At 46.5% G+C, this 21678-nt stretch overlaps 1 protein-coding gene across 1 annotated transcript in view; it reads right to left on the reverse strand.

The window, feature by feature from the left end:
- MYO16 (myosin XVI) overlaps positions 1-21678 on the reverse strand; it is a 587020-nt gene that overhangs the window by 17653 nt on the left and 547689 nt on the right. Inside the window, exon 34 of the mRNA XM_032881053.1 lies at positions 7589-7680. Within this exon, the coding sequence (XP_032736944.1) occupies positions 7589-7680 (92 nt within the window). The remainder of the gene's footprint in view (positions 1-7588; positions 7681-21678) is intronic.

Consider the following 21678-nt stretch of genomic DNA (forward strand, 5'->3'; position numbering starts at 1 on the left):
ACAAAGATACCCTGAGCCATAAAGTAATTCCTGATAAATTGGAGAGAACTGAAATTATACAAAACATATTATCAGATCATAATGCAATTAAACCAGAAATAAAAAGCAAAAAGATATCTGGAATGTCCCTAAATATTTGGAAGATAAAAACAGTAGTCAAAGAGGAAGTCCTACAGGAAAGCAGAAAACATTTTGAATTGATAGAAAATAAAAGCAAAACATATCAGAATTTTCCGAATGCAGGTAATACAGCGAAAGGTGGAAATTTATTGCATTAAATACTATTAGGCAAAAAAGAAGGCATCAAATCTCTTTTTCTAAGCTTGCTATTTAAGAAACTTAGAAATAGAACAAATAAACCCAGAGCAAGCAAAAGGAAGAAAATACTAAAGAGCACAGAAATCAATGAAACAGAAAAATAATGAGTATATCAATACAATCAAAAGTTATTTTTAAAAGATCAATAGAGTTGACAAACTTGTGGTTGGACTAAGAAGAAAACACTAAAAGCTAAGTGTTAGCCATACCTGCAACTGACAAGGAATATTATCCAGGATATGTAAAGAATTCCTCCAAATCATCAAGAAACTCACACAAACCAGTTCAGAAATAAGAAAAGGATGTCTTCAGACTACCAGGTCTGACCTGGTACGGTCAGAACATATGAAAACACTCCACAGCAACCAGGGAAATGCAAAACAAAACCATAATAAGATCTGTTTTACAGTTAATCACATTGGTAAAAAATATATATATGTATATATATGATTCATTAAACCAAGAGATTACCAAAACAGAAATGTGAAATATTCCCTTTTAGAGCTGCATAACTCAGTACAACAGTTTTGGAGAATAATTAGCAGGAACTTCCATGTTGAAAATGTGTATCTCCAGAAATGCAGCAGAAAACTTTGGATATTTGTCCCTACTGACGAGTTAGGGGCGTACTCCATGATTTTCACTGTAGCATTGTTTGTAACTGTCATCATCTGGAAACTTGGCTTTGATCGAGTTTCCACTCCCCTTGGTCAAACTGCAAATCTGTTTTTCTTAAGAAATGTCATGAATATATATATGTGAAACCTGATTCTGAGAAAAGTTGAGAGTGGAGGAGGCATGTTTACACCTAAAAAGTGAGTAATACAACTTTTGTTTGAAGGTGTTGCAAGAGAGCACCAGTGAGAATCCGTGCTAATGCCCTGATTAGATTCCTGTGGTAAACGTTTGGGTGGGAAAGTCCATGCTGCCATATTGTCCCTGGGCACTCAGTGTCATTTCCCAGCATCTCCCAAGGAGTTCGCTGGACTGGGTTTCTCAGGACCCCGAGAGACACCTCTGACCACCTTGTGAAAATCTGGAGGAAGACGATGGGGCTGCCAGGGACACCGTTATCTCCTGGGGCCAGGGGTGGTAGCAGGCTGAGACCTGCCCTGCCCTGCCCTTCCAGGAGGTGGTGCATTCCTTTGGCCTCTTCTCTTGCAATAGACTTGCTCCCTCCTGAGTCCGCTGAGGGAACTTGAAGGCAATGAGAGTGTGTCCACTGTCATCTCCCTTCCTATTGCCTCCCCAGGACACCCCCACCTTCAGGCCCTTACATTTAACCCGGAGCTAACCCAGAATAAAACAGCAAAGGAAAGCAACATGTATCAAAGTGGGGAACAAACACCCTGACAAGTACAACAGCAAAACAATCTGTGGAGTGATTTGCTCAGAGGGATACACCATTTTAAAAGCATGCCAAGCATCCATTATGATCTACGGGCACGATGTAATTTACGGCTACATCCCTATCAGTAAAGGCGCAACCAGGCTCAGAGGGTTGTGCACTAACTTCAGGACAGGGGTGGGGGATTAGGAACTGGGTCATAGATTTCCCGAAAATTCTTGGTCCCCAAAATATCTGGTGCCAGAGCAAATATGGGGAAATATTCAGATTTACTGAAGTTGAGTGTTTTACTCTCACTGTGCTTCTTTCCCCAAAGTTTATAGTATTCAGCCACAAAATATTCTGAAAATCACATACTTGCCCCATTTTGACCAAATCCCAGATGAGTGTGGGGGTGGGGAGGGCTGCCCTCTGTCTCATCTCCCGCATATTTTAGATAGCATCTACTATGTTAGAATCAGAATTGAGGTTCAGAATACTGACTCAGTGGGGGGAGGGGGGAAGAATACCAAGATAAAATGGCAAACACAGTTTTTAAGCATTTGCTATACTGTAGGGCAGGCTTGTCAGGTTATATGGATTTTCTTGAATCAATCTGAAAACTACTCGCTACTTTCTCTATCCCCAAGTTCAAGAACAGTTACAGGGCTCACAGTCTGTTCTTGGTTTTTCTTTCCCTTTCTTTAATTTTCAAAATTAAACTTAGTTAATGAAATGAACAGAGAAATTCTTGAGTTAAATGGAGTTTTCCCTTAACCACGTCCTCTCCGTGCCTTCACTCTCTCCTGGGTGCACTAGCGTGGCTCGCGGCAGCGTCCCCACCCGGAGCTGAGCGTGCCGACATATCACAAGACCTTTCCATTTCTCATTCTTCTAATATTTCTTAAAATTGAACGATCCCTTCATTGGCAGTAGTCAACATGTTCCTTAGAAAAACACTGTGCATTTGAATACATTTTGGATCTATGTATGGTGCAATCTTATGAGGGAAAAATACAAAATATAAGACCTGGTTTTGTTTTTTTATTTTCCAAGTTTGTATGAACCTAGGTAGGATTGCTCTCTTCTCTGTTGAAAATGCTGCCATTCATACCATCAAATTAATTTACTGCCTTCATTTCTCGCACGAAGTATGGAAGTCACGAGGGGTGCATACTGATTTCCCCAAACCCCTGCTGCCTGGAAGGGCTTTCTGTCCCTGCTAGACCGGCTTCTGCTTGTAGCTTACAAATGAAATACATACATGTTTCCTTTCGAAGTGCTTATCTAATTTCTAATTCCTACCATGTGCTTTAGAATGATCCCTTAATGACTGAGCTAAATGTGTCTACGTTTCGTTATTTTTCCTAGCACACTGTTTCTTTTCCCTGCCAGGACACATTTCAGGCAGTCCACGTGACAGATACAACGGATACGCCAGGAAGGCGCTGGCGTGATTTAGAGCCCCGCAACATTTCATTTTGCTGATATGTGACGTTACCGGAGGGTTTCTTGGATGGTTCGGTAAAACAAAACGCGTAACAATTTGTCTCTTGATTGCGGATCAATTGTACATTGATTATGGTACGGCTTTCTTCAGTGGCTGTGCCGGGAGCGGGCTGCCTATTTGTTAAGCTCTCGGGGGCTAGACTGCCACGGTTTCATCAGAGAGCCTCTGTGGTTTCTGACAAGGAGTATTTGGATATGACAGATATTAATAATAAGTTTTACGCTCTTTAAAAAAGTATAACACAAAGTTCGATAAGGAATACCATAAATGCCCCCCGTGAAAATCCAAGATCCTAAAGCACGCAGTATCGCTGCAGAGAACAGACACCTGAGGGGAGAAGGACAGCGTGAAGGGCCACTTGGGAAAGCGAAAAGGCGGACGTGAACACGGATAATGGGCGCGCGCTGGGGGGAGCTGTGAATCGTGTAGGGCTGAGGAATCACACCCTGTGCCCCTGAAACAGATAATACACTGCACGTTAGTACCGATAAAAAAGAATCTACGTGCTAAAATCCATAGACTCCCAGCAACCACAAGATATTCCATATAAACAAACAAACAAACCAAGAAGGTATGCTCCGGCGACGGGAGGAAAGGGCTCGTGCAGGTACAGCGCCGAGCCCGGAGCAGAGGCAGACCCGCCACTCCAGGCCGAGGGCAAGAACCAGCATTTTATTTTCTCCAACCCCTCCTTGGACCCTCCTGCCTTTGGCCCCCCGCCCGCCGCATGCTTCACACGTTTGCTCTATTTATAATCCGTGGGGATCCTGTGTCAGCTTTCCCGGCCGTCTGCGGATGGCAAGCCCAGCAGAAAATGCCGAGTCACCCCGGGCTGGGAGGTGTTCTCAGCGTTTCACTCCCTGCCGGGTCCCCTCCCGCCCAGCTACTTGGGAAGGGTCTCATGGAGCTAAATGGCACGCACTTTTTGTAAAAAACTGATTACATCTCCCAGAATAGCAAGTGGATCAATGGCATATGATTTTTATAAATACTGTCTAATTTCAAACCCAACCTGAAGTGACTTTCACAGCCTATGAAATTCCAGAGCTGAGGGGTGGAAAGGGCCCTCAAGTCCCCCCCGCCCCGCCCCCATGGCAGGGCCGGCACATCCGACCGCCTGGTATCGCACACTCAACTGCTGGTTTCCCCGCGCCGAGTGCCCTGCAAGGCCGTGACTGTGCCGTTCTGCTCACGGCAAGGACGTGGCCAAGCCCTCCCTGGGAGGAGCATGCGGGAACTCAGCCACATTCAGGATGGGTGCACGTCCCAGCTCTTACGCTTTTCAAATATTTCAAGTGAAATTTATTTTGACTACTTTTTAAAAAAAACATTTTATTTATTTATTTGTCAGAGAGAGCGAAAGAGCACAAGCAGGGGAGCAACAGGCAGAGGGAGAAGCAGGCTCCCGGCAGGGAGTCCTATGCAGGACTCTATCCCAGCATCCTGGGATCATGACCTGAGCCAAAGGCAGATGCTTAACCCACTGAGCCACCCAGGCGCCCCTATTTTTACTACTTTTATGTAAGGTCGTTCTGTGTTACAGATTGGTAAAACCTGTATAACGGAATAGGACATTAACTGCATTGTCTCTATGCCACACCTCGAGGAAAGCAACAACTAATATTTATCAAGGAGAGACCTTCATCAGAAAAGGTTTATATCTCTATCAGTGTCGGTCAAAATTCTTATTTGCAAGCAACAAAAATTCCGGACACCTGAACAGGGGGAGTACTGGAAGGTGACAGAAAGGCATGGATTGAGAAGGAATGGCGTGGCAACGAGGGGGCAGGACCGAGGCGGGTTCAGGGGCTGGCTGTGGTCCCATGCCGCCTAACACCTGTCACAGAAGGGAGCCACCTCAGCCACATGTCACCCCCTTGCGACATCTACTCTTCTCGTGCTTCCCATCATATATCTCTCTCTCCATAATCCAACAGACCAACCGAGCCCACCTCACCAGTTTTTGTCTGTCACCACGTGACTGACGGCTAAAAAGCCAGGTCAGAGATGTCTGCCACAGCTACTTTGATTTTTGTCTTGGCCAACAATTCAAATTTTATGAAAAAGTTGGATGACTCTTCCATTCTTATTAATGGGTTTTGGTAAATTCATTCTCAGAAATAGGACATAGGGTCTTGGCATCCATTCCAAGCACATACTCTGAATTTTTGCCATGATCTTTGGCAAGTTACCAAATCGATTTCCTGTTTTCTCTATGTATGATAACACCCATGCATTTTGTCTTTCTTAAAGAGATTTCACTAAAATCATGGATGATGCTAATTAGACTATAGACGTCTGCAACGAGCAATTCCGTTTGTAGTCAACATTTAATTTTACCGCTATTTACCCACTCGGTCCTGGACTGACTTTATAGAATTCTTACCTAATTGCATCAGTAAAAAATCTAAAAGGTGATATGTCTATAGGTGTCCACGTTTCCGGTAGAAATGCCACATGAGACATAAGTCTTAGTGCTTCTCAGCAATGACAAATGTGTCCTCCCATGAGGACGCGTGCACTTTTGCAGGGAAGACAATGAGCCTGGTTTCCTGCTTCCTTGAAAAAAGGCACCACGAGGTAACTGAAGGCAGAGTTTCCACCTGAGCAAAACGCCCCCACTGACAAGGAGGAATGGCAACTTATTCCCGAGGCTCTTTCCCATCTCTCTTGGCTTCTTAGCCAAATCCACCAAAGAGATGTCCACCTTATGCACTTTCTTGCAAAATCACCCTTTTCTCTATGAACCCCATGGCAGTGGGAGCCCTGGATAGGGCGGACCGCTGCGCTCGAAGGCGCAGGAATCAGTCTTATGATAGTAAAAACCAAACCCGCGTTCATTACAAGTAGGTGCCCTCTGGGAACGGCCTGATATAAAGCATCTGTGAGGCTTGCAGAGGAAAGCAAATGCATCTCGAGGAACAGAGGGGAGATCAGGAGGCTCTGTTACCGCGCCCAGCCCACGTTTTCTTCCTTTTCCAGCACCTATATGTCACTGTAAATGATTTCAGCAGACTGCCTACCGCAAGATTTAGTTTTGAGATTGAAGCTATTGATTTTTCTCGCTCCCTCATCAGTGTTATTTAGAAAAAATCTCAGCTGATAACAAGGGACCTGTCTGTAGAAGGCCCAATATTCAGATGAAAACACGCCACTGGCGGGACTACTGATTTTACGGCAACAGCCAGATAGAAGGCTGACTTTATTTTTTAAGATTTTTTTAAAAAAAAGATCTTATTTATTTATTTATTTGAGAGAGAGAGTGAGAGAGAGGGCGCACACAAGCAGGGGGGAGGGGCAGAAGCAGAGGGACAGAAGAGCAGCAGACTCCCCGCTGAGCAGGGCGCCAGACCTGGGGCTGGGTCCCAAGACCCGGGGATCATGATCTGAGCCGAAGGCAGATGTTTCACTGACTGAGCCACCCAGGCGTCCCTTTTTAAAGATTTCTATGTAGATATTTGACATCACAAAAGCTGTACCATAGCTTCATGCAAAGTAAGAACACTGTTGCCAAAGCAATCATCTTAAATATGCCGATAACGAGCTTTTGGATACATCGTTGGTTGTGTCACCTTGACTGCAAACTCATCTTTTTGAAGATGATGATTAAAAGCATATTTAAAAATTCAACATAAAAAGAACACTAGAGTATATGATAGAAATCCTTTCTCTTTCTAAAAACCCTAGTGTTTTGTTTCCTCAAAGTGATCCTCTTTATTTGGTGAACTTTTCAAGGCCAGACACATTAAGCACATACACAAAAACTGCTGAAACCCACCAAAAACAGTTTTGTGAGCTATGATCTCATTTTGATTTTATAGCGTTCTGATCATTTGCTAGATTTTCTTTTCTTTTCTTTACCTACTTTTTTTAGGTAAGCACTGCGCCCAGCAGCGGGCGGCCTGAACTCCCCACCCCAGGATCAAGAGCCATGTGCTCTCCCGGGTGCCCTGTACACTGTATTATAAATCAGTCTGGGTTACGTGGAATTCAGAGCTGGTCACTGAGATTTGGTGGCATAAAGCCACAGGTGTCTCAAGCATTGTGTTCCCCTGCCCCCGGCACCCAGAGTCCTGGGTCAAGTGCAGAGAATGTGTTAGCATCACTCCCGGGATGTAATGTCGTCTTCCCGTGATGGTGACTTTAAAATGCCACAACGTAAATTACGTCTACAATATCCCACTTAGAAGTATGTATTAATTTTGTTTGTTTTGAACATTCTTCTCCTTCTCTTTCTAACCAGCAGGAAGCTGGCGTCTCTGAGACAGAGGAGGAGAGAGAAGGATGTGGAGCCGAAGACACCTGGGGCCAGAGTGAGAACAAGCGTGTTCTCCAGGCCGGGGGGACATACGCCCTTGGTCCCACCTTCACCAGGGCCTGCTCCTGGCTTCGTTCCCGCTGCTGTTGTAACCTGGCTGACGCAGGGTCATTACCTGAGTGGTGTGGCTCTCTCTCGGTCTCTGAAACGAGGAGGTCGTGGAGCTGCTCACAGACAACCCGCAGAGTCCATCTTCCTCAGGTAAACCTGCGGAAGTCAACACCAAGAAGCAGGTGAGCGTGTCCCGTCCCCGATGAGACAAGCTGGGTATGGGCCGCGGTAAGCGCCAGTCGTCACCGTTCGTGGACTGACGGGGTGGTCAGCAAATGCCCCTGGGGAGTAAATCTCCCAGGGGGGCAGGAAACACAAACTACCACTGCGATTCTGTGTCATAAAAGAGGAAACGCGCGGGAAAAAGCAAAAAAGGGGTAACGAGGAGCTGTTCCGAGCTGGCACGCGGCCAGGGGGCGGTGGGGGCTTCTAGAGGCTGAGGATGGTTTGGGGAAGCAGCGACGGTGGAGGGAGAAGCACGGGGACGACAGAGTGAACGGGGTCCCTGAATGGCCACGGAGGGAACCTGGTGCCTCCTCTGTGGGGTCGCGGGGAGGCAGGGCGGGGATTCAGGATGCATGGACGCTGCGTGAGCCCATCCACATGCGCTCACTGCACGCACCGAGGGAGGAAGGGACGGGGTGGAGGTCCACGCGGGAGAGGTCAGGCGGCCGCGCATTCCCAGCACACCAGCTCCTGACCGAGCCCAGAGGAGAAACAGCCAGCGTGGGGACATTTCCGTCCCCCACCGAAATAACACAGAAACACCTCCGAGGCGCCAAAGGCTTCTGCTGATGATCACTCAAGATGGAAGCCGGGTTTCCCGACCTCCGCACGGCAGACACTCTGGGCCGCCTCCCTGTCGGCCGTGGGGCTGCCCTGTGTAGGGCCCCTGGTCTCTATCCCAGCTGCTAGTGGCCCCCCCGCAGCTGTGACAGCCCTGGAGGCAAGATCAGCCCTGACTGCGGCCCAGGGCAGAGAGGGGCCAAACGGCGTTACAAGTGATTTGCTAATAAAAATGAACACTTGAAGAGAGGAGAGTCACCTGATGGCACGAGCTCAAGCCAGAGACCCGAAGTCCCGAAGCGGTCGCTGCCCTTACCTAAAACCGTAATTGACCAGGATGGTGTAAGCGACGGACCGTCCGCAGGCCTCCTGCACGGAAGACCGTCGGCGAGTCACTGCACGCTTCTGCACGAGCAGGCGTGAGTGAGTTCCTCGGGGGGTCCGCACGACCCCTCGACGCACAGCAAGGCCTGCTCCGTCTTCCTGTTACATACGCAAATGCCTTGGCGTGGAAGTGGTTCGCTCCGTCCAGACTGGGCAGACCGGGGGCCGCCATCCGGAACGTGACAGGCCGACAGCGCGGGTCACGGGGAAGACGGGCCGTGGCCGGAAGCAGCAGTCAAGTCCAACGGGTTGGGGCGCAACGTGGGGGAGACCGGGGTAACAGGTGCGGGGCGGGGGCCAGTCCCGCAGGAGCAGAGAGGTCTGGGTTCTAAACCCGCTGGAAGGGAATGTGGGACTCTGAGCTGGTCACGAGCTGGAGTTCCAGGCCAGCAGGTCAGCAGAGGGTCGGCTGTAGAACGGGGTCCACGCTGCAGAGCGCTGGGGACAGACCGGGGTCCGCGTGAAGAGGGCTGTGGAAGTGTGGGTGTTTGTGGGGGTAAGAGTGCTGACCGGCAAGCAAGACAAATGCCCATGGCTAGATGGACATCTTACGAAGACCAGGAATCTAACAAAAGGGGAAGAACATGGGGGTCCATTTTTAAAATCTGGATTATAAGTCAGAAGGTTACTCCCTGAATAAAAACAGAAATTTGGCTCATGGAGGAGACAAACTCGGAGCCGAGTCAATAGCACAAATGTGCTGTAGATGGTGGCCTTTAAATGAAGCTAAGAGTCCCTCCCGGTCCCCCTCTGAACGGGGCACTGGGGAACGCCATGATGACTAGACCAGCGCCCTCAGCCAGGACTCGGAGTGAATGAGTCGCGTCACGGGTCAGGCAGGGGACGGGTGACCTTGAGCGGGATCCTGGAGAGAGCAGGGATGGACTTTAATGGAGGGGACTGGAGGGCTGCGGTGGTGGAGACGCCACAGGATCTGAGCCTTCCGGGAGGAGAAGCTCTGAAGGGTGAAGCAGGTGTAGGGGGGGTGCGTGGAGAGCCCCAGGGGAGACGATGACCTTCCAGATGCTCCACGCCCAGCAGAAGGGCCTCTGAGAGGGTGCGGCGGGCGGGGACCCTGCGGGACGTGCTGGAAGGCAGAGGAGGTCGAGGGAGAAAGCCCTTGACAGGACGTCCCACAGACGTCAGACAGCATTTCGCAGGCAACGGACAGCACCGCCGGTCTCTGAGAGGGGACTGGGCTGAGACGCCATTTTACCTGAGCGCTGCATGACGAGGCCTTTCTTACCTGTTGGCCAAAGAAATCACAGATCCCAGAACCTGCGGCAGGGTCGGCAGGGTGGGGGCAGATGGTGTCAGCGTGGGGCAGGTGAAGGCGGGGGGACAAAGAGGGACAGCGGGGGAGAAGGAAGGGGCGCTCATGGCAGCGTTGGCCTGCGAGCCACCTCCTCCCCATCATGAAGCAGCAGGTGGGGGGAGCCACGGAGACCACCGGCCCGGGGTGCAGAACCCCTGCTGGTTGTAGCCGACAGGTGGGAGAGGCTCACTGAGGCTGGTGAGCCGAGGGAGCGGGAGCCAGGGGAGGGGTGCCAGCCGGGAAGCCCCGCGGACGTTAGAAGGCAGAGTTTTGTTTTGTTTTGGACCAATAAAATACTCTCCCTTGTTGTCATTTCAGAAGCAGCACGTTTTAAAGGCAAATGATCTAAACAGGACACCAGAAGCAAAAGAGCAAACCCAAGAAAGAAAAAATGGACTAGTACCTCTACCTGAACGTTTAAAAATAAATATAAATGAAAACATCATAAAGATAAAATGCAAACTAAGAAACAACAATACAGAACATTTAAATGCACTGAATAAAAGGCTCTATTATTCTTAAAAGAACCTACACAGTGAAATAAAGGACCGGCTGTTCGATTTTAAAACATGGGCAAGGACTATGTCCAGAGAGGGGAGAGAGGAAATAAGCACCAGGTAATAAACCTAAAGATAAGCAATCAACCGATAAATATTCAAAGAAAGGCACATAGACGTACAACTTACCCATGTTATTTACCAAGACAACAGCATGACAAAACTTTTCATTACCGAAATCTCACACACATGAAAGAAAAGAGAAAATGTAGTGAAATCCTGTGTGCCCATCACCAAGCTGGATGTGCATTATTTCAATCTCGTTTCATTTACTTCTCATGATCTCAAAAAAAAAAAAAAAGACCTGGAAACCACATCATCTCACCTGTCAGTTCCTGAGCACGGGTCCCTCCTGCAGGCCAGAGGCTCCCTCGTGCAGTGACAGCGGGCTGTGCAAAGGCCCCCCGGAAAGCCCCCAAGTCTCGGGGCAGAAAATTCCACCGTGTTCCTACAGAGCGGAGGGTTCCTGACCCGCAGTGGGGAGAACATCTGAGGTGAATTGGAACGTTTCTCTGTTGACTTCCACGGAGGGCTTTGATCCCAGGAGACGGCTCGCGCGTTTTCATGAACACACTCGCATCTTCTTGTGGCCACAGCCTTCTGCCCAGACCGCATTCTCAGGCGATCGTCCCGCCGGCTGCAGTTCTGCGTCCTCCACATGTGTGTTCCGTGGTAGCAACTGTGGGTCCAATGGAAGCACGTCCACTTGCTGAGACCGTCATTCTCAGGAGCCAGGCTTGTCCGGATGATGGCACGTCTAGCTTGTCCAGATGCTAAGGTCTCCTGGGACTGCCCCTATCCTGCCTTCCCCTGTCCCCAAGACTGAGCTCTTCTGTTCAAAGAAAGCTGGCAGGCTTGGGGAAGGCATTCTACGTAGTAGAGAGTGGCATTCTAGAAGACAGGCTGCTCTGCACTGGGGCTGGGCAGTGGAAGAGTCGGGGACTCATCGGCCTTGATGGAGGGCACGGGTAGGGGGAGGAGGCTCTGGGCTCCCTCTCTCCTTAGGTAGTGGGTGCTTGGTCATGAATCCTTCCCCAGGATGCTGGGGGTGGGGGTTGTGTAGCGTTTAGGACATTTTCCCCATCACGTGTGTGTGGACCCAGACCTTGGACTTCCTTGAGATTTGTTAGGAGATGTTGAAAAGGGAGAGCCTCTGTTGGTGATGTTTGCACATAGAACTAAGGGTTTATGTAAAGTCTTCCAAGGAAAGAAGCATGACACTGGCAGTAGACAGTGGTGTCCCTCTGCAAATCATGTAATGAACCAGTCGGCGCCTGCTGGTCATAATCCCTGGAATTCTGCCCAAACCCAAGTTTGTTTAGTCAACAGCAATGGGGTTTGGTTCTCCTTTCATGTCCTCCCAGCTTACCAAGTACCCCCTACTCTTTACACGATGCCTCTCCCGGCGTTTGTGAAATTGGACATCAGTGTTCCTCTGTCTCTGACCGTTTATTCTGCATCTCTATGTCTGTCCTTCTCAAGCGATAGTTCTTGAAGCTTGGCACTCTATATGGTTTTGCCATCAGACTTTCCCCTCATTTCCCTTTAAATCTTGTCCTCTGTTGCCATAAAGGATCCCCACTTCTCCAGCTTCCTTGAAAACTCTACCTCTTCTATCTTCCCATCCTTGAGCTACCCTTAAACTCCCAGACTATAAGCATTGTATATGGAACAACTGTCTACAGCATCGTTTATGGAACAACTGTCTACAGCCAGAAGTCCCTCTTAGCGCTTGAAGTTCAAGTCCAAGCCCCAGAATAAACCTCCTCTTCGAACTTCATTTCTAACTTCCTTGTTCTCTTGCCCAGACCTCAACCTCTCAGATCACCCTCGTTCCCATCTGCTTGCCGTCTATGCCAGCCCATTCTCGGTCACTCTCGTTGGGGTGCACAGCCCATGAAGGCTCGGGTGGGGGAATTAAAAACCGCTATTCCCAGTGCAAGTTTCCGTTCCACGGCTCACTCTGAATAACCCAATGGGGGAGGTTTCTCCACAACAGCAGGTAGCACCTCACCCCTCCAAGCCAAGACTGCTCTCCCAGAGACACTCTTTGAATTGGCATCTGATGCCTGGAGCACTCTTGCCACTTCCTGTCCCTCAGTTACTTATCTCCTCCATCAAAGTACCCCATTCTCATCCCTGCCACACAGATCTTGGGCAATAAATTTTCTTCACTGGAAGGTGTGCCCTTCTAGTCTGAGTCTGATTCATTTTGAAAATCCCAGTCCTCACCAGGAGCATCCCCAACAATCCCAGCCCACAAGGAATCTCCTTTTCCAGGTGGAGGCAACAGGACACTCATTATTTATGTGACGGATCGGACACTTGTCAGCAGCCGCCCTGCTTCGTGATCTCTCAAGTGTATTGTGGACGTTCTGTGTGCGCTCTCTTCTCACACAGAGCAGGTCTGACTTGCTTAGATTTCCTATGGCTCTGCACACGTTGCACAAGGTCTGCATGCAACGGGTGCTTAATAAATGTGTTGATGTACTGATGTGTCCCTGCCCTTCTCTAGGCTTCTTCCTGTCAATCTGTCCTTTTTATTATTTTGAAACCTCTAACCCTCCACGGGGTAAAGCAGAGCTTCCCCAGAACTCCACCTGTCTATCCCAATTTCCATTCATCCCACATGCTTCCGACTATGATGTCTGTCAGCACACTGACTGCCAGCACAGGCCACCAAATGATACGCATGTTTGACCCTACACGCGTGTGGAATGGGGTCTATGTGGAAATAAGTCATTAGGCATTGATTTTAGCATTATAGTCTGTATGTTCTGGGATGAATTAATTCACTGCCTCATACCTCATCTACAGCATGCCTTTTTGCTTTTAATGGACAGATTTTCAGCGATCTTCTAGCCCCCAAATATCTAAGCTTTTATGGTATCTGGGGATAGGTAATGTTTATTGAGCACTGACTTGTGCTAGCCCCACGGCAAAACCCTCATAACAATCCCATAAGGCAGGTCCTTTAACTGTCCCCATTTTTAAGATGAGAAAACTGAGAACTGGACAGGTTAAGTAATTTGCTCCCAGGCATGGAGTCTATAAGCATCAAAGCTGGGGTCTGAACACGGACACACAGAAATAATGCGACAGATCCGGGGAAAAACAGAGTCAGCATTTCAGCTTTGAATCCTGACTTTTCAACCACTGCGGAGGAAATTCAATTAAATGAAGTCCAAATCAGCAATTATTTAAGATGACTTGAAAATATTTTTAGCCAGAAGGAGCGGGGCAGGGCTTTCTAAAGGCCCGGGGAGCTGGCTTCCTTTGCAAAGCTACCTTCTGCTGCTGAAAATAGATAATTGCACAATATTCCAGATTTTCAAGTGAAGGCTTGCTTCCTCTGGCAGTTAGCCTTCGAATCAGACAACAGCATGAGTTCCAAAGAATCTATACAATCCCCATAAACAAAGTGATGTTGTAAAACTTGAATGTTTTTCACGGCCTCAAACGAGAGGATCCTCTGCCAGCATTCTGGATCTCTCTCGAGCAGGGCTGACGAAAGCCATTTTTAGATGTTTCCAGAACCACTGTGATTTGGAGCTCCGATGGGAGTGGCTTCAGTATGGTACTGGAGGCCATGCAAAGAACGCAGAGTTCCTCTGTCCTCCAGATGGTCTCACCTAGTCCTCCCCTGCAGAAAGCCCTTTACGCCACAGATAACCCTCACTGCGCACCGAGGATAATCATAACAGACCAGAAAGGGAGACCATCTTCACGGAATGATAAACGTCAGACCAAATGTAATGACTGCGTTCTTTAACTGCCACTTGTTTCCTTTTGCCCAGCAAGATCACGTATATTCATTGAGCAGCAAGGAAGAAAATCATACTGGACATAAAAGGGCCTAGCTGGAATTTTTTATATCTTTGTTTCCCCACAAAATGAACATCTTTATACACACAATATTTTGTGTGATGCGACTAAAACGTCCTAACACGAAAAACTGTTCTTTAATCTAATGATAAGTAACCACAAGTCCGGGGAATAATTAAGTATACCAAAAAAGATCTAAGTCTGTGTTCACATCAGTAAAAAGCCTGGCAATTAAAGTAAGTGATAGCTATAATTACCCACACATAACTATATTTCAGCAAATGAACAAACAGATAATTATTTCTGGGAAGCAGAGGTAGCGTGCAGATACTGGCATTCAAGAGAAATCATTTCCTAGAAAATAACACTATTTCTGATTCAATTAGAATTCAAGTCATTCTAAACATTTATTTCCATCTTGTGCCTTTATTTAGAAAGCACGTTGGCTATATGTTGTAAATTAGGAATGAGGACTAGTAACTGCTTTCAGAATTACAATGATCACCTATATATTACATTCTGCACGTGGGTAATATTTGTTCAGTTTGTATCATACCGACAAGGAGAAATTAGATTCTAACTCTGCACCCTGCACGAAACTCACTGGTTCTTAGGTAACGTGAAACATTGTTCCAATCACTAAATGCTTACCCAGGGGGAAGTATCCAGGGCATTGTGCCCAATATGCTAGTAATCTGGGGAGGTTGCAGGAACCCAGACTTTCATGGTGCTCACGAAAGCAGACCAACATCAACATGTCAAGTAGCTTTGAAAGACTGAAATCCCAGTTGAAATAATTTTCCTTTTGCGCCTGTAACTCCTGAGATTTCTGAGCGATTGTCAATTAATGACAACACAGAACTTGCTTTATTTTAAAATCTGGTCCCTATAAGATTTAAGATGTACATATAACTGTCTTCCAGGGCTCAAACATTTGCTACATGCTGAAGTTTAGAAGTCGGAGAGTCCTAAATATTTAATTTGATATTATTAATTTCAGGCAATGTAGTCCACAAAAATTTCCATTTTGGTTTAGAGGATTTTTTTTTTCTTTGCTCCATTGGTTTTTGGTTTTAACTTTGATTTTTAGAGTAAAACTCACAGGTATATATATATATTTTTTTAAGTAGGCTTTTTCAGAACCGTTATCCAACCCATAGTTATTGGTTTTTGAGTCAAGACACAGACAAATTAAATAATTTGGTGACAGGAAGTTTCTCTTTTCTTTTTCTTTGTGATAAGGTTAAATGTCATCCAAGGCAAGCTAGGGAGAAGCATGGGCTAAAATTTTAGCAAAAGTGAATGAGTATATGGTCATCTTTCTTAAATATTCATGTATTCAGTTTTTATCATTTGAACATATTTAAAATTCCTTTTTTTGTGTGGCCATCTTTGAATACTCCAAAATTGCAAGTAGAACAGGAATCCGTTACTTTCTTCCTAGCCCGTGAAATATAATTCTATCACATACCTGCTGGCTCCAGCTGTCACTTAAATTCCATTTTTATTATTTTAGGGATACTTAATTCCAACATAAGGGTATATAGTGTTTTCATGACCTTTACCTCCTTCCCAAAGGTTAGCATCAGAGCTTTCAGAAAGTAACCATCTTAAGAGAAAGACTGAATCTCTATTTCTGGCTAAACAGAGTCACATAAGACTGAACATCAAACATTAACACGGAGAGTTTTACAAAATGCCTATTTAAATCGAGTTGGAGTAACACATCAACAGTGTTGTTTTCAGGGTGGGAAATTGAGGGGTAATTTTGCTCTCCAAGACACAGGGCTCGGTCATTGTCCAATAAGATGGGGTGCCATTCACTGAGCATGCTTAGTGGCTAGCTCTAAGTCAAGCAGATCTGAACTTGCAGATGTGGAAACACACCACACAATATTCCTAAGGTGGGGACAGCAGCAGAACTGTAAAACTCAAACTTTATAAAAATAAGCCAAACATGACATAACCACGCACATAACAACTATATGAAAACGTACAATTTGACCCAGTGGGATATGAGATGTATTTTGAATATTTCTAGGTAACAGAATTGATAGTTTTTATTCTTTTCTTTACTCTTCTCTCTGCTTTCTGAAACACGATTAATTTTTAGAATGCATAAAATTATAAATGTCATCTGATTAAGATATTGTTTTTAGAAGCTGCAAAATTCAGTCAGGAGAAAACGTTAAGGAAAGCTGACGCTTTGGGGTCCGGGGAGCCTGTATCATTCTTGGCCAAACTTCTGTCTGCTCGCAGCGGTAACAGAATTTGGTAAGGGCAGTTTCTTTTTCTAGAAGTCTTTGTTGCTGGCAGAAAAATCCTTCCGTCTCTAACTGATGTCACTCCCCCCTGCCACCATTGCACCAAAAAGCCTCTGTTTTGTGACCTGCATCCTTCTTTTTTTTTTTTTAAAAGATTGATTTATCTGGAGAAGAGTGTATATGTGCACGTGTGGGGAGAGGGGCAGAGGCAGAGGGAGTTCAGAACCCCAAGCAGACTCCCCACTGAGTGTGCAGCCTACGCGGGGCTCAATCTCAGGACCCTGAGGTCACGACCTGAGCTGAAATCAAGAGTCAGAGGCTTGACCGACTGAGCCACCCGGGCGCCCCTGTGATGATCCTTCTGATCATTATTTGTAACCCTTGCTCAGTTTGGGGGGGCGAGATCCGTAAACACATCTGAGTTTTTCCCCGTGTGCGATTCAAAACCTTTTCTCTGAGTGCCGACAGAGAATTCCCATCTGCTCCGCAGGCCTTCCTGCTAAGCTTGAAAAAACGCTGCCTGGACCAACTCCCTGCTCCCCATCCCCCAACCTCGGCCCCGTATGGTTTTTGTTCCATCCTCCTTCTCCTCTGTGACCATGTGCGGGATAGGAACATACTGAGCTGAGAAGCTACGGTGCCAGCCTCCCTGGGGTCCCTCGGATCTTGAAGGAAGCCTGAGACAGGGTGGGGACCGGCCACCATCCTCATGTGTGACGTGGACTCTCCACGCCCCCTCCATTCCCCGCCCATTCTCTCTCCCTCCTGTCTTTTGTCTTTATCTTGTTAAATGGTGCAATTGCAACTAGGACAGGTCTGTGTCAGCTACCCAGGAGCCGCTGTCATCCCCTCTCCCAATCCCCATGGGTTTCTCCTCCTCCAGGGAGATCCTGTCCTATCCTGGGCGGCCGTCCCCCCCTAGCGCCCCTCTTCGCCCGAGCCCCTCCTCGTTGGTCCGTGCTGCCATCCTGCAGGTGTGTGAAAAGTAGCATTTCCTGTGTTTTTCTCTAATTCCCAGTGAAGGTGGGCTCTGAAAAATGCTTACGTGCTTATTCACGTCCCCTGTCCAATTTCCTATTCAATAGCCTTTCGTTTTGTTTTTAAGCAAACTCCAAATATGACCCTTTGTTGGTCAAATGTGTTGAAAATACTTCCTCTATGTGTACGTTTATATATATAATTGTTTTTCCTTTACGGTTAACACTCTTTTGTGGCTTAAGACATCCTCCTTTCTTTTCCTATCTCTGAGGTTAAAAAAATCCTGTGTTTTCTTCAACAATTTGATTATTTTACATTTGACACTTAGATCTATAATCTATCAGAAGTCTCTTGTGTGTGCAGCACGAAGGAAGGGTCAAGTCCATTTTTCTTCCGCTCACGGATAGTAATTGATCACCCTTCCCCCAGTGCCCTGCAATGCCAAGTTTGTCATAAATTAAGTGGTTATTTATGCAAGCTGGGAAGGTTTTCTCTTTCCCCTTCTGTATTCCTAGTCTCCGGAAGAGCTTATGTAACACTCGCATGCTTCATCCTGAAAATTTTGAGACAACTTGCTGGGAAAGTCATTTGGGTTTTCCTCAGAGAAAAGTACTCAATTTCAACTCTAATTGATTTAATGTTTATGTTACTATTTAGCTTTCCTATTTTGGGGGTCCATTTTGGTTAGTTGTAGTTTTTTGTTTGTTTAACTTTTTTTTTTAAGATTTTATTTATTTATTTGACAGACAGAGATCACAAGTAGGCAGAGAGGCAGGCAGAGAGAGAGGAGGAAGCAGCTCCCCGCGGAGCAGAGAGCCCGATGTGGGGCTTGATCCCAGGACTCTGGGATCATGACCCGAGCCGAAGGCAGAGGCTTTAACCACTGAGCCACCCAGGTGCCCCTGTTTGTTTTAATTTTTTTTTTTCAGTGTTCCAAGATTCATTGTTTATGCACCACACCCAGGGCTCCATGCAATCCGTGCCCTCCTTCATAGCCACCACCAGCCTTTTTCTTTTCTTTCTTTCTTTTTTTGGAGGAGTGTGTCTGTTCCTCTAAATTCACAAACTTATTTTGGCATAAACTGTTCATAATATACATATTACTATTTTCCAAACTCTAGAAAGTCTGGGGTGGGTCCCCTCCGCGCCCTAGAGTTCATCACCTGAGCCACCTTCTTTATTTCTCTACTATCCCTGCAAGAGAGTTTTCCATTTTATTAATGTTTCAAAGAATTTTTTTTTCAAAGAACCAACTTCTGGTTTTGCTATTTGTTATACATTTCAATAACTTATTTCTTACCTTTGCTGTATCTTTTCTTCCACTTCCTGTTGCTCTGTCTCTAACTTGTTGACATTTAAAAAATCGATTTTTGGCCTTCCTTCTTTTGCAAAACAGACGTTAAGACATAAATTTCCCCTGATGAAGACATTAGCAGCGTCCCAAAAGTTCTGTCATATTTTCATTGTCATTTGTTACAAAGTTCTGCTTTTTTGTGATTTCTTCCCGAACCTAGTGATCCCTTAGAGATGTAATTTAGAACTCCCAGAAAGATGAGAGAGTCGTTTTTAATATTTGCATGGCATACCTTTCCTGGTTCCATTCCTTCACATTTACATTTTTAGCATCCTCATGTTTTACATGCTTTTCAGAAATCTTACGCTTTAAAATATTTTATTAATGGATTTATCTCTAATGTGAATTCACACTAAATGAGTCTCTTAAACTTTCATGGCTTGAAACATAAACTTGAACTGAGTTCTAGCTTAGTTATTTTCAGAGGTGATTTTATGCCTACATCTACGACCTTCCTATTGGTCTTGTGTGTGTGTGTGTTTTTTAGACTTTATTTATTTATTTGACAGAGAGAGAGAAAGCACAAGCAGGGGGAGAAGCTGGCAGAGGGAGCAACAGGCTTTCCCGCTGTGCGGGGAGCCCAATGCGGGACTTGATCCCGGGACTCTGGGATCATGATCTGAGCTGAAGGCAGATGCTCAACCACTGAGCCACAGGGGTACCCTGTCCTGTTTTCCAGGTTACTCCAGTTCACCTCTTTTTTGTCACCTTTGGGATAGACTGACTTTTATTATTCTGTTTTACTCTCTCTATTGGTTTGGAAATTACATACTCACTATTACTCCTTCAGTGGTTGCATTTGAAATTACAGCCTGTGAGTCTGAGTTACCCGCCTGTGACAGTAAACCCTGCTTCACGCTCTCCTGATTTCCCTGGCATTATTTACTGTTCGTTTTTCCTGCTTGTATCTCCGAGCATTTTGGGTCTGCCCTGCACTGAATTCTCCCAGTTTTTATTTTTTTTCTAAAACTGCCTTAACTCCTTTGCATCTTTTAAGAAGTTTTTTTTTTTTTTTACTATTTATGAAAACCTAGACTGACAGCTCTTTGAGCATGTTAAATATGTTATTTCATTGTTTTTGAATTGTCTTTGAATTGCCGTTCCTTAGAATTTGTCTTTTTTTTTACTTCTGGCTGCATTTAATATTCACTCTTGGTTTATCAGCGTTTCACTATGAGATGCCTAAGGGCAATTTTCTTTTTATTTATGCTAAGCAGGCTTTGGTTTGGTTTGGTTTGAACAAAAGTCACATCTACAGACAGAAAACCGTACACGTGTATACATTTCCAGGAACCCAAGCATACCTGCTTGTGGGTAGTGATTCGGGCCCCTCCGCTGTCTGCTATAGTCTGAGTGTTTGCGTCCCCCCACCCCATTCGTACGTTAGAATCCTAACCCCCAAGGTGATGGTTGTAGGAGCTGGGGCCTCTGGGAGGATATTGGGTTCTGAGGGTGGAACCCTCAGAATTGGGGTTAGTGCCCTTATGAGGGGCACCCCGGAGATCTGGCTCCGTCCTTCCAACTTGGGAGGACACAGCGGGAGTCAGGCAGCCTGTGCCGGAGGTGGGCGGCCTGGGAGCTGAGCTTGAGGGCGCGCTGCTCGGACATCCAGAACCCGCACAGCATGCTTCCACCCGTCTGAAGCCAGCCAGTCTGGCATTTTGTTACAGCGGCCCCCACGGAGCAGGACCGCAGTCCGTCCCGGACCACAAGCCCAGCCTCGGGCAACCATGCATTGGTTTTCTGTGCCTCTAGTTTTGCTTTTTCCAGAACATCACGTGCATGGATCATACTTGTCCGCTTTGACTCTTCCCTCACTTAGCGCGACATGCTCGACAGTCACCGTTTCATTGCACAGAAGGGTAGTAGCCCCCACTTTGTATTTTGCACCATTTATCCATGTGCTAGTCAGCCTGTAAAATGGCCCCAGGGAGCCCACCACGGGGCACTCACACCTTCAAGAGGACTAGAATCTTGGCCAAGAGTTGAGCTGCCTCATGAGGGACCCTGAAACCAGGGCACTCAGACCAGCCTCAGCCAGACTCCTGACCCACAGAACGTATGAATTCACCCTCTTCTGTTGAATTAAGCCTCTAAGTTCCAGGGGCGGTGGGCGGGTGCTTTACAGAGCAGGAGACAACCAAGTGATCCAGTCCCGGTCCAAGGGCGTCCATTTTGGATGATGGTCAACGATGGCCCAATAAACCCTCACACACGGGTCTCCTCATGGGCACGGTCTTCCTGCTGTCCGTGTAGCGTCTCTTCTTTCTCCAGAATTCCAGCCACTTTCTCACCCCACCCTTCCTGCCTCCAAACCGTGTTCGGGAATCCCCGATCTTCTCCTGCTCCTTTGTGTCTCCTTCTGTAATGTTCTCATTGATCATCCAGTTCCTCAGGTTTTTTTTTTTTTTTAATGACTGTGTCTAATTAGCTCAAAACTCATCCTTTTATTGTACTTAATTTTATGACTATTTCTCAATTTCAGAATTTCCATTTGACACGTTTTTATAGTTTCCCGTTTCTGCGGATTCTCATTCTTTCATCATCTTGGGCACAGTAAACACACTTAGTTTCAAGCAAGTGCTTCTGAACTCCCGTCTTCTGGGCTCCCAGGGATGCGCCGCAATGGACGGCTATTTCCGCTTGTTAATTTGTGATCTTGTCTTGTGTCATCATGTGTCTGGTTTTTTG

This window comes from Lontra canadensis, unplaced genomic scaffold, assembly GCF_010015895.1.
Source record: "Lontra canadensis isolate GAN:19392208 unplaced genomic scaffold, GSC_riverotter_1.0 scaffold73, whole genome shotgun sequence".
Lineage (NCBI taxonomy): Eukaryota > Metazoa > Chordata > Mammalia > Carnivora > Mustelidae > Lontra > Lontra canadensis.